At 42.7% G+C, this 12,023-nt stretch overlaps 2 protein-coding genes across 2 annotated transcripts; both read right to left on the minus strand.

The window, feature by feature from the left end:
- Positions 1–1,691: 1,691 nt before the first annotated feature.
- CSLD5 (cellulose synthase-like D5) lies at positions 1,692–5,754 on the minus strand. The gene is made up of 3 exons (XM_048114859.2): positions 4,747–5,754; positions 3,852–4,665; positions 1,692–3,666 (listed from the first exon to the last, which is right to left on the minus strand). The coding sequence occupies exons 1-3, from the start codon at positions 5,610–5,612 to the stop codon at positions 1,900–1,902; spliced, it is 3,447 nt and encodes a 1,148-aa protein (XP_047970816.2). The 5' UTR covers positions 5,613–5,754; the 3' UTR covers positions 1,692–1,899.
- Positions 5,755–6,667: 913 nt separating this feature from the next.
- LOC148930032 (uncharacterized) lies at positions 6,668–7,972 on the minus strand. The gene is made up of 2 exons (XM_089066348.1): positions 7,421–7,972; positions 6,668–7,165 (listed from the first exon to the last, which is right to left on the minus strand). The coding sequence occupies exons 1-2, from the start codon at positions 7,970–7,972 to the stop codon at positions 6,668–6,670; spliced, it is 1,050 nt and encodes a 349-aa protein (XP_088922474.1).
- Positions 7,973–12,023: the final 4,051 nt, after the last annotated feature.

Here is a 12,023-nt window from a genome sequence, read left to right on the forward strand (position 1 = left end):
ATCTGTGAAGAGTGTTTGATTGTTTTTGTTGAAGATTTGATTGATTTTGATGTCGGCAAAGGTAGTGTTTTGATTGAATGATTGTTGTATGCACGTAACAATAATTTGTGAATATTAATTTGCTGATGATGATGCTCTTAAATATAGAATTAGTGAATAGTAGTCTATTATTTATTTTGATGCCGACCGATCGTCGAACAACGCACTACCACATGGTTCTTTCAATTTTTTGGGAATTGCTATTTCATATTTTAATATAGTACAGATATAGGATTATAATCGTACGCGATCAAAGTTTAAAATGATGGCACAGATCGAATACAGGCTATAGGATTTTGAAATTTAATCATTTAAATTTATAATATATCAAATGAAAAATAATGATTTTTTTAATTAATTATGCCATATTAACATGATTTCATATTGTTCCTTTTATATTTTAGAATATGATCATTCGTGAATGTGCTAATATTAAAATGTTGGCTCAAATATAAATCCTAGTTTTATATAGAATTAATAAAAATAAATATGGGAGTAATAATTTTGGCCTAATGGAGGGTTTGACAATTGACCTGAGATTTAATAAAAATAATTGAAGTATTATAAATGAATAAAGTCTCACCACCTTAACTCTTTTAAGGTTAGTAATGATTGATACATGTATTTTGAGTGGATAGAAATGATAAGTACAGTAAATTGGTATAGATAGAATAATGTGGGTAACGTCAATAAATATGAATCTATTTACAGAATAACAAAATAGATTACTTTTTGAATTAGGAAGGACTGGAATAGTACATGTCGAAATATATATTTTGTCTCAACACTTTTGACCCAATCATTCTCTCTATTAAAGACGTGTGTAAGTGTCCTACTCCCTATTTCATCACTTATTTACACATTGGGCTTTATTTTAGCCCAAAACAGAATTTTTTTATAACTCCATTGCTTGCATTTATTTCTCCTTACATGAAATACCTAACCATACAAAATGAAATTCCACATTAATTTCTCTTCAAAGTGGAGCATAAAAAAACGTTAATGATACAAGTCCACAATACTATTTCCATTCTCCATTCTACAAAAGCAGTTTTTTCACACAACACAACTATAGTACTACTAGAATACCAAATACTAAAGGGCTCGTTCGGTTATCACTAATAGACCAGAATTGGGGTCAAATCAGTGCATTATAGACGGTTCGGTTTCAATAACTGAACAAGCATGGCCCTCGAAAAAACCCTCGGCCCGCACCATGCTCTTTAACTTTTGTCTGAAATAATTCACGCTTCCAACTTGATATTGTAAATCTCGTCCGCGACAGTGATGAAGAAATGGTGGTGAGATTACCAATGTAACCCTCATAATTTTTGTTTCCCCCCAAGTCCGCATTTCCACCTTCTTCGGATGTGTATTTTGGTTTCGGATTATCCTTTTTTATGGTTTCCCCCAAGTCCTTCGTTTCTTCCACCTTACATCTCCTCTTCCTTACATAATTAGTACTCCACGATTGTATTTGAGTCAATGTTATATTTTTCAGTGTACAAAAAAATGCAAGATTTTAAAGATGTTAATTTCTGGAATTTTCTCCATTCTCATTTTCACCCTTGTTAATTTCTGTAATCTTTCTCCCATTCTAAGAACCAAATATAACACATTAACACTATATCTTTAAAATGAAAACAAAGAGCTTTAAAAAGTTGGACTAAATCTTCCATAATTTTCACTTTCATTTCTTCACAAATCTTTCAAACTGATACACCAATCTCCACAAAAACTACAAACAATAGTTTTTTTTAATAAAAGAAACAAACTAAAACGAAGTTAAAGCATAACTTCATTTCCACAAACACACAACAGAAACCAACTAACAACTATCTTCATCCATCCATCCATCCATCACCGCATCTGAAAACTCCCCGCAGGCGGATACACATAAACCGTGAGCAACGAAATCACAATGCATACCAATCCCGACCACAGATACACAATCGTCGGTATCTTCCCCTTCTTCCCCATCATCCCCTTGGCAAACGGATACAAATGCGACAGCACCCAAAAGCTGAAAAACACTCCCCCCACCAGCCTGCTCCACTGCGGGAACGGGCTATACACCGTCCTCGACACCGCCACCGCCACCGCTATCGCATTGAACATAATAATCGTCATCGGCGGCACCATCAGCGTCGTCCACCGGAACTCATACAGCTCCGCAAACTCCTCCTCCCCGTCCTCCGCCACCCCCGACTTCGACGTCAGCGTGAACGAGATCTCGATCCCCGCGATCACCTTCAGCAGACCCTGCACCACCGCCGCCGGATGCGCGCTCGTCCCTCCGATCAGCCAGAACTGCTCGTTCCGCCACCAGTCGTGCAGCGTTATCCCCGACCATCGGATTTCTAACAAGGCAAGTAGACACAGTGTCACCGTGATCGTCAATAGCATCGCTAGAAACGTGACATCGAGCGTCGCAACGATGAATTCGCCGGAGAAGAGCGAGAGCGCCGGAAGGAGGCAGTAGACTAGGAGGAAAATTGAGGTGAAAGGATATATTCCGACGTTGAAGTAGGCGATCCGCTGGAGGAATTTCATCCGAGGAGACGCGAAAATCGCGTTGTTTCGTGAGAAGAAGATCTCGACCGAGCCGGTTGCCCACCGGAGGACTTGGATTAGCCTGTCGGTGAGGTTGATCGGAGCGGTTCCGCGGAAGGCGTCGCGCTTGGTGACACAGTAGACTGAGCGCCATCCTCGGTTGTGCATTCTGTATCCTGTCACGACGTCTTCTGTCACCGAACCGTAGATCCAGCCTACTCTCTTCCCCCACTCTGTTTTATCCTCGTAGAAGCACGTGATCACGCTGACGGCCTCCGCCAGCGCTGACGCGTCTAACGGCTCTCGCTGCACTGCGAGAGAGCCAGACGGGCGTCCAAGGCAGCCTTTGCCTCGGAGCTCGTGGATGAGCCTCCCGCCGAACTCGGCCACTCCGATCGAGTCGATTAGAGTGGTTGAGTTTCCGAATTGTTTTGAAAGGGAGCTTCTTGTGGCTTCGTCGTTGTCGTTTTCGCCGTTGCTGTTTATGGGGATGAGTATTTCATTTTCCTCATTGTCTGGCTGGTCTTTGTTTTTGTTGCGGAGGAGTTGCTTGCGATGCTTGCGGCGGCCGAACCAGCCGAGGTGCTCGGTGGCGCGGGGTGGGCTGAAGCCGTATAAGGCGATGCGGCGGAAGATGCAGCCAGTGCCGACGTACATGGGGCCCTGGAGGCCGTCGAGGGCGCGCATGCTGACGTCGAAGAAGACCGTGTTGTGGTTGGCGTAGCGGTCGTTGGGGTCGATGCCTTCGAATCGCTGGGGGAACTGGACGTAGCATATCTTGTCGCCGCCCCGGTCGAGCATGAAGCACATGCCTTCGCGGATGGCGGTCGAGTTGTAGACGTAGTGGTCGCAGTCGAGGTTGAGGATGAAGGCCCCGTTCGACATGATGGCGCTAGCGCGGACTAATGCATTCATGGCACCAGCTTTCTTGTTGTGGTGGAACCCTGGCCGCTTCTCGCGGGAGACGTAGACTAGCATTGGCGTCCGGATGTCCACGTCCGTCGTGTCGATGAGGTTCTCGTCGTCGGCCTCTTGCCCGAATTGCTGCTCTGGACTAGCCGGAACAAGCATAATCTATAACAACAACAACAAAATCAAAACATCAGATTCAAAGCACATGTTGAACTTGGACTAACAATTAGTACTACTGTAGAAAAACAACTAGTTCTACAAGAGTATTAGTATTTGATACAACAACATAATTGCATCAAAAACAAATTTGAACTTGAACTAGCAATTAGTATAAGAGTAGTAGTTACCTGTATGATGCCCTCATGATCGCCTCTGGAATGGCCGTCCTCGGCCGAAGGCCATGCCCCGTGCCAATGGCTCCCGTCGGCCATCCAAGTCGCCTTCGGGACCTTGACAGCCTCAGGAAGACCGCCCTCCCCGAGCTCAACCTCCTTCTTCTTCGCCCTCAACTCCGCCTGCGCGTTGTAGGCGTCCGACCTCCGCCTTATCGTCTCCGGCAACGCATTGATCCTCACTTTAAACTCATCATACTCCCTCTTCACCCTCCTCCTATCCCTCACAAAATCCAGCCTCACCTTATTCTTCAACGGATCCCTCTTCTGCCCAAAATACGCCTCCGGATTCCTCGGCTCAATCTTATGCTTCCGGCAGAACGGAACCCAAATCCTCGCAAAGCTCGCCGCCTCCGCCACAGCCTCAAACGTGACCAGCGACCCGCCGTCGTCGGACAAGTAGCAAGCAACTTTCTCAACAGGGTAATCAACCGCGAGGATGGATAGGATCGTGTTGGCAGTCACGAGAGGCGGCTCTTTATCAGCGTCGGCCGTGGAGACGAACACGTCGATCCCCGGTAGATCGGAGAACTTCTTCGGGTTTCGGAGATTAGGCTCCGACGACTCGAACCGGTCTTTTAGCACGGCGAGATCGGTGACTCTTTTCACCGGGCAGAGCTTCGGGAGCTGGTCGAGCAGCCATGAGAAGGCGAACCAGATTTCGCAGATAACCGACATTAGCCATAGCCAGATTGCTTGGCGGTTGGGATGCATAATCCGCCATGTGAGGAAGCAAGCAAGGACGATTAAACGAATAGCAATCAACAATCTGCATTTTTCAAATTTCAAATCAGGATTAACAAACAATTAGCATCTTTTTTCAACATCATCAAATCAATGTGTAAAATACCTGTAAGGACTGAGAATTGCTGCAGAAATTGCAACTTTTCTAGTTAAAGGTCTGTTTCTTTTATCTGTGAAATCAGGAGGGGTTTCATATCTGTTACCATTTTCTCTTCCAAATTCGTAGCCATTTGAAGGCCACAGAGCATTTCCATAGCCATAAGTCCCCTTCGTTTCGAAGAGCCAACGCGTGTGATCGAAATCGTGGTTAGTGTTTTTGAAAGACTGCACAACAGAGAGGTTTTTGTCTAATCTAGCTCCTTTCCCCCACTCCGGCAGCGGATTCGCCTGATCCTCCTCTTCCTCGTCTTCGGCCTCGGCCTCCTCCTCGGATTCGCCTTTATAGAGCTCCTTGCAGCCGGGGCAATGGCCGCCGCAATCCAAGTAGCAATCGCGGCAGATGGTGAATCCACAGTCGCAGTAGCTCTTGAAGCTCCCTCCCGCTGCTTTCTCGTCGCAGCCGTCCATTCCGCACACCGATTTCGACTTCGTCGCCGAAGGAATTCCGTCGGAGCTTTTCCTCATGTGCGCCTTCGTGACGGAATTGAATCCGCCGGTGAAGATCGCGTCCTTGATGAAAGAATTTTTGCCGGAGCAGAGAGGGGGGGAGTCGGTGAGGGGGCGATGCTCCGGCGTCGACGGGATTTGGACCGTGTAGGCGACGAATTCGTCGGCTGATTCCTTCGAGAAGGCCAGGCGGCGGCCTCCGGAGCTGTAGCGGCGGTTATCGGAGAGCGGGGAGGCGTTGTTGTTGTTGTTCGAGATCGATTGGCGGCGGAGCTTGGGGCTTGTCAGTCCGGCGCTGCGAGATCCGTCGGTGGAAGTAACCGTGATCGTCACCGGGGACGACGTCGGAGAATTTGGTTTCATCATTTTCGAGATAATTCAACGGATTGATGAATCGATTGAAGAAGAGAGGAATGTGGATTTGATCGCAGCTAGCTAGGGTTCAAAAATTTGAAGCATTTTCTTTTTGGTTTTTGAATTTTTGGATGTGGAAATTTGTAGTTGTTTTTTTGAACATGAATTGTTATCTTCTTTATTAATGAGAGAATTTGAATGTAACGGTCGAGTGTTTGATGAGAGTGAAATCTACGGCTGTTGTTTGAGCTGAAACGGTCAGATTGGGTGAGTGGGACCGTCCGACGTGGCAGAGCTTCTTTTTCTTTTATTTTATTGGTTTTTGGACATTGAAGTCAACAAAGAAGAGGTAGAAAAGTTGGGGGGATGCAGCTTTAAATTTTCAACGGTCGAATAAATAAAAAGATGAGATCTGATTTTTGTAACGCTGATTTATTTAATTTTAAACTATACATGTGACACGAAGTATATTTTATACGAAGTTTATGTATTCAAATAATTGGGTGTCATAAACTAAGCTCTGTACATTATTGTGAACTAGCTAGATTGCTGTAATAATTAATTTTCAGGTTGTGTTTGTAATGATGTATATGTATGTAGTAATATTAAGGATGCAATGATGGTACGTACTATTGTATAGACTATAAAATAGTCACACGTAATAGTATTATTTTTAATACTCAGAGTAATAATAAATAAATAATTAGTTTATCAAGAATGCCGCCTAAAATAACATCTGCTCCATGATAAGGGCATCCACAATGGTGGCCCTCTTGGGCATGCCCAAGCCACCATTTCTTGGGCATGCCCAAGAAACTTGGCCCTTGCCCTCAAAACTTGGCCACCACAATGGTGGCCCTCCGGGCCACCAATTAAAATTATTTTCTTAACTTTTTTGATATATTTTAATTTAGCTAAAATAAAAATTATTTGCATATAATTATTAAATTACATAGAAATAATTAAACTAAACTAAATTATAACAAAATTTTCGTTGTATTATAATAAAAGGGAAAATTACACAACGAAAATTTTCGATACAACGTGAACAATAAAGAGAACCCCTATCACGCTGCGCCCCCTCCTCTACGGTTCCAGACCTCTTCAACCAAATCAGCCTGCAGTGTTGAATGTGATATTTCACTCCGCATATTGGTGAAGCGCTGAATCAAGTATTCATTACTGCGTGGTACACCCATCTGCAGAGGAGGGGTTGCAATACCGTGACTTGTGCTAGCACCATCTTCCGGTGCCCAACGCTCTGCACTAAAGCCTTCGTCTTCTATTATCATATTGTGCAGTATGATACACGCAGTCATGATGTCCGCGACATCATCTTCGTGCCATTGTCGAACCGGACACCGTAAAATGGCCCATCGCGATTGGAGGACTCCGAAAGCCCGCTCAACATCCTTCCTAGCACCCTCTTGTTTTTTTGCAAAATAGGTCTGCTTCGGCCCAACAGGTTGTCGGATCGTCTTGACAAACACGGGCCAGCGTGGGTATATTCCATCGGCCAAATAGTATGCCCTGTTGTACTGCGTGCCATTGGCCACGAAGCTGATCTGCGGGCCCTCACCCCGGGACTCGTCATTGAAGAGATGCGATGATTGTAGAACGTTGATGTCGTTGTTCGACCCAGCGACACCAAAATACGCATGCCAGATTCGCAAGCGGTAGTCAGCAACGGCTTCAAGAATCATCGTGGGATGTCGCCCTTTGAAACCAGAAGTGAACTGCCCCTTCCAAGCCACCGGGCAGTTCTTCCACTCCCAGTGCATGCAATCGATGCTGCCCATCATGCCCGGAAAATGATGCACTGTCCCGTGCATATTTATCAGTCTCTGGCATTCCTCGGCCGTCGGTTTCCGTAGGTACTCCCCTTTGAAGAGTTCTTTGATACCCTTGCAAAACTGCCTCAGCGTCTTGAGGGCAGTCGTTTCGCCCATCTGTAGATATTCGTCGAACATGTCAGCAGGCCCGACATAGGCAAGCTGCCTAATTGCGGCCGTGCACTTCTGATATGTCGACAATCCGGGTCGACCGGTGGCATCACTCCGCAAGGTGAAGCACCTGTATCGCTGAGACAAACAATCCGCAATGTGGATGAAGAGTCGTTGCGACATTCTGAATCGCCGACGAAAAATCTCCGGCGGATAACGGGGGTTGTCGCCGAAGTAGTCTTCCATCAACCGCTGGTCGGCTCCGACATGGTCACGGTTGATAAACCGGCGACGGTATCTCGGCCGAGGGATGGCCGCCGCCGCCGCCAAAGCCGCCTCCTCCTCGTCGGCTTCATCTTGCACCGTTGCAACGAGTTCTTCGAACTCCTCATCGACCAAGCGCTGAAAATTTTCGTCGCCGGAATCCATGTTTTGAATCTTAAATTGAAATCAAGTGGAAAGAGTAGAGTTTGGTTTGGGGTAAAAAAATTGGGAGAGAAGGGATGAATATATTAAAAATTTTGGGAAAAAAAAATAATAATAATAATTTCGGTGGGCAGGGCCGCGGCTCTCGGCCCTTGCAGTGGCGGGCCGAGCCGCCTGCCCAAGAGCCTCGGCCTGGCCGAGCGCTCGGCTCTCTCTCGTCCACCCCCCCGAGCCGCGGGCATGGCTCGCCTCAGTAGTGGGGGGCCGCGGGCTGCCCAAGCCCGGGCCGAGAGCCGCGGCTCCCCCACTGTGGATGCTCTAAGAGCTTTAGTAGTAGCTACTAATGTTGCAGTATTTTGTTACGTGGCAGATTCAAAGCCATTGTATGGATTATAACATGTCTCAGATCATTCATTATGTTAAAAATCAAAATACAAGTAAATGAAATGACTTGTGCTAAAAACCAAAATACACATAAATGAAATGACTATGTATTGTGCTAAAAATAAAATACAAGTATATGAAATGATCATTCATGGTGCTAAAAATAAAAATACAAAGAAATATTAGTGAGTAATTATTTTACAATGTAAAGTAAATACACATGTCAAAATTAGGTGCATTGGCTTGGTTTGTGACCTTGGTTGAAATGTCACCCGGTCACTTCCATGTTTGCAACCCTTTTTATAAATAATTACACTCATATTATATTTTGTCTGTTGTGATGACCCCCTTGTTACGATTTACTTGTCCGCGAATAGGAATTTCGTTTTTTCATTTTAGTCCGTCCACGAATAAGAGTCCCGGTTCACTTTTTCCATAAATGGTAATAGAGTTTCACCTTCCACTAACTCATTTCACTCACATTTCATTTAAAACTAATATATACAAGTGGGACCCCTATTCCACTAACTTTTTTTCACCAATTTTTCTTAACATTTCTTAAAACTCGTGCCGCCCATGAATGAGACTCCTAATGACGGACGGAGGGAGTAATATCCTACTGTTGGATATTTGTGGACTTCTATTTGGGCTGCTAATTAAATTGGCCCATGTGGAATTAATTGGGCTGAGTCCAATTACTTACCTCTACCACCGGATGCTGCCATGTGTCCTCTTCACTTGGCTCTTGATTCTGCACTGTTGGATGTAGGGCTGTGCTAGATACGTGAGAGAGTGTTGGTTTGGTTTGCTCACGGTTCATTCTCTTTCTCACTCTCTCTCAAGTGCTAGATTTGCTCTCTCTCTCTCTCTCTATTCCCTTCTTCTCCGATGGTTTCTCCAGTTGTTTCTCTGTGATCTTCCACGGTTTCCTGAGTGATAGATCTCTTGTGAGAACTGGGGAAGGCAATCTCTTTGATTGCTTGTGTGTTGGAGAGAACTAGGGTTTGTGGTGTGTGAGTGTTCTGCTCTGAGATTGTGTTCGGTGGAACTCGATCTGGTGTGAGGGGATTCTGTGGTGGAGGTATTGGTGGTGTGAGGTTGATCTCTAGTTGATTCATATGTGCTCCCTTGGATCTAGTTCTGGTTGAATAGATCTGTGTTGTTTGGCGGGTTCTGAGCCAATTTCTTTGATCTATTCGATTTTCTTGTTTCTCTTGTTGTTTACATTTTAGATCCGAAAAGATCGGTTATTGCTTTACTAACAAGGTTCCTTAGTGTGCAGGACCTCGTGAGGCTTGACAATGGATAGTCAAGGAAGTAGTTAGGGTTCCGGTGAAGTCTTGTAATAGCTAGGTTGTTTCATTGTAATCTAGTTTGAATCTTTATAAAATCAGCTGCGTGGATGAGAATTTGGTTGAGTTCTCTTGTACAAGAACAAAGAGGTCTCGGTTATTAGTTAATCGGGACTGGTCTGATCCCTACCCCTACAATCTAATCTTCATTCATAAATCTATGATAGCATATAGTACTACCAAACAACAATTATACAACAATAGAAGGTGCAATAATATTGTATTTCCAAGAAAAATGATCCAACGGAAGGTTATTAAGTTTGAATATTGCCACATTTCCACTCAATTTGGTGGAGTAATATAAAACATCTATCCTTACGTACATTTTTGTGTTCATACCGTTTGAAATAATAATCTCACTAAAATTAAAACATATCTACATAACGTAGTTCTGTAGTATTGGATTATTTGATTTCAACTTTCTACTAGTAGAGTATTTATGTACTACATGCCTTTGTCTAATTCTTTTTGCTGCAAAAATATGGCAAAACGCCTCAAATTTGAAGCCAATTTCTGAATTGTTTGATAAAGATTGATAACATGACAACAAGATCAAAACCAATGTTATATGGTAGTACTATTGTATAAATCTCTATTTGAAGAAAGCCAAGTAATGTGGTAACTCGGAGCGGATCAGCTAATGCATATTATACAACATTTGCTAAGACACCAATTAAAACATGACACATGTATGCTATTTAAGAAGAAAAAATAACAGTTACTAGTATTTTATTTGATCGTAATCCTTCATTCTCCGGCGCATCTCTCATCTGGTTGAATTCTTTTTCTGCTTTAGCCTTTACTTTGGGTTGCCATTTTATTTCTTTCAAATTTTCATTTCTTCACCCAATCTTTATTTCTCTTCTTTGCGTTTTATCACCCTCTCTCTCTTCTTCTGTATTGTGGAATATATTTTGTATAACGTGGTTCAAAGATTTGTCTTCCGGCTTTTTGATTATCAATAAATTAACTTATTTTAAGGATCAAAAGTAATGAACTCTTGATAGATTTCCCAGATCTGCAGTCACCTTACAAAACTCAACGTTTTCAAATAACTGATTTCATTCTATTCAACTTCTATTTATAATCTTCTCCCTCAGAAAGAGAAGGCTGTGTGTGTGAGAGAGAGAAAATAAATGAGTATTTTTAACCAGATGGCGTGAAGAAGAACTTGGTTTCCTCGGCATCCTTCAAGTAAAAAAAGCACAGGGAGATAATCTCAAGATATTGGTTGAAGATAGAAAAGATTTGAGTTGAATTTTAATATTTTTTCTTCTTAAATAGCATACACGTGTCATGTTTTAATTGGTGTCTTAGCAAATGTTGTATAATATGCATTAGCTGATCCGCTCCGGTACTGTATTAATCATTAATGGTTTCTTTAGCCTAGACAAAAAGCCAAGAATCTACAAAAGCAATTAGCAATACAAAAAACATACTACCTTTTTTCTATTAGGAAGGATTAAGATCAAGTTAATAAAGAATTAAACTCCTGAAACCACGAGAGGCTGAATCACAAATGCAAAATAATACAAACAACGCTTAGAGAAATGATCAATTAATAAGTTGTAACATACCGTGGAGCAACATAGAGACGCTTCCCTGATTATAGAGATCAGAAACTTCCAAAGTCATCTACCACCCCGACTTTTTCGTCCTTTTTATTTGTTCTTGAAAGGACGTCGTTTGTGCACTTGAAAATTCTTCGCGTTTATTTCTTTTGTCGAGAAAACGGTTCTACTTTTAGCGCTAAAATAATTGTTCTTTCCCAGCCCAATTCGAAATCAAATTTTTTTTTGAAAAAAATGGTAAAAAAAACGGCTACTACCACAGCGGTGAGCATGGACGTGGTCTTGCCGACGGCAAGAGTACCGATGCACATAAAGTAGAAAATAAAAAAAGTAGAAAGATGAAGAGAAAATAAAGTAAGAAAGAGTAAAGCAAGTGACAAAAAATATATTAACGTTTACTAAAAAGGAAAATAACTCTACTACTATGAAACGTACAAAAATGGCAAAATGAGTCCACTACCATATAAAGGAGAGAGTATTTTGTCAGTTGCGATGACCCCTCAAATGTTAGCGATGGTAATAGCCTAAAATAATCTTCATTCATACATCTATGCTAAAATATACAAGTATACAAGAAGTAAACAAAGGAGCAAGAGTATTTTATTTACAAGAAAAATGGTCCAACAGGACAAAATTGTTTTGTGAGGGAGGTTATAAAGTTTGAATATTACCACATTTCCAATCAATTTGGTAGTAATACAGAAAAACATTTATCATTACATGTTTGTGTTCATGCCGTTTAAAATA

Source organism: Salvia hispanica, chromosome 3 (genome assembly GCF_029641045.1).
Source record: "Salvia hispanica isolate PSC_SH4W2 chromosome 3, Shi_PSC_v1, whole genome shotgun sequence".
Taxonomy (NCBI): domain Eukaryota; kingdom Viridiplantae; phylum Streptophyta; class Magnoliopsida; order Lamiales; family Lamiaceae; genus Salvia; species Salvia hispanica.

Excerpts from the sequence above, each read along its gene's own strand:
- CSLD5 (XM_048114859.2), bottom strand. The coding sequence starts at position 5,612 with ATGATGAAACCAAATTCTCCGACGTCGTCCCCGGTGACGATCACGGTT. Across the intron at positions 4,666-4,746 it reads GCAATTCTCAGTCCTTACAG|ATTGTTGATTGCTATTCGTT; the intron begins GTATTTTACACA and ends TGAAAAATGCAG. Across the intron at positions 3,667-3,851 it reads ATCATGAGGGCATCATACAG|ATTATGCTTGTTCCGGCTAG; the intron begins GTAACTACTACT and ends TTGTTGTTATAG.
- LOC148930032 (XM_089066348.1), bottom strand. The coding sequence starts at position 7,972 with ATGGATTCCGGCGACGAAAATTTTCAGCGCTTGGTCGATGAGGAGTTC. Across the intron at positions 7,166-7,420 it reads TGATAAATATGCACGGGACA|ATCAGCTTCGTGGCCAATGG; the intron begins GTGCATCATTTT and ends GAGGGCCCGCAG.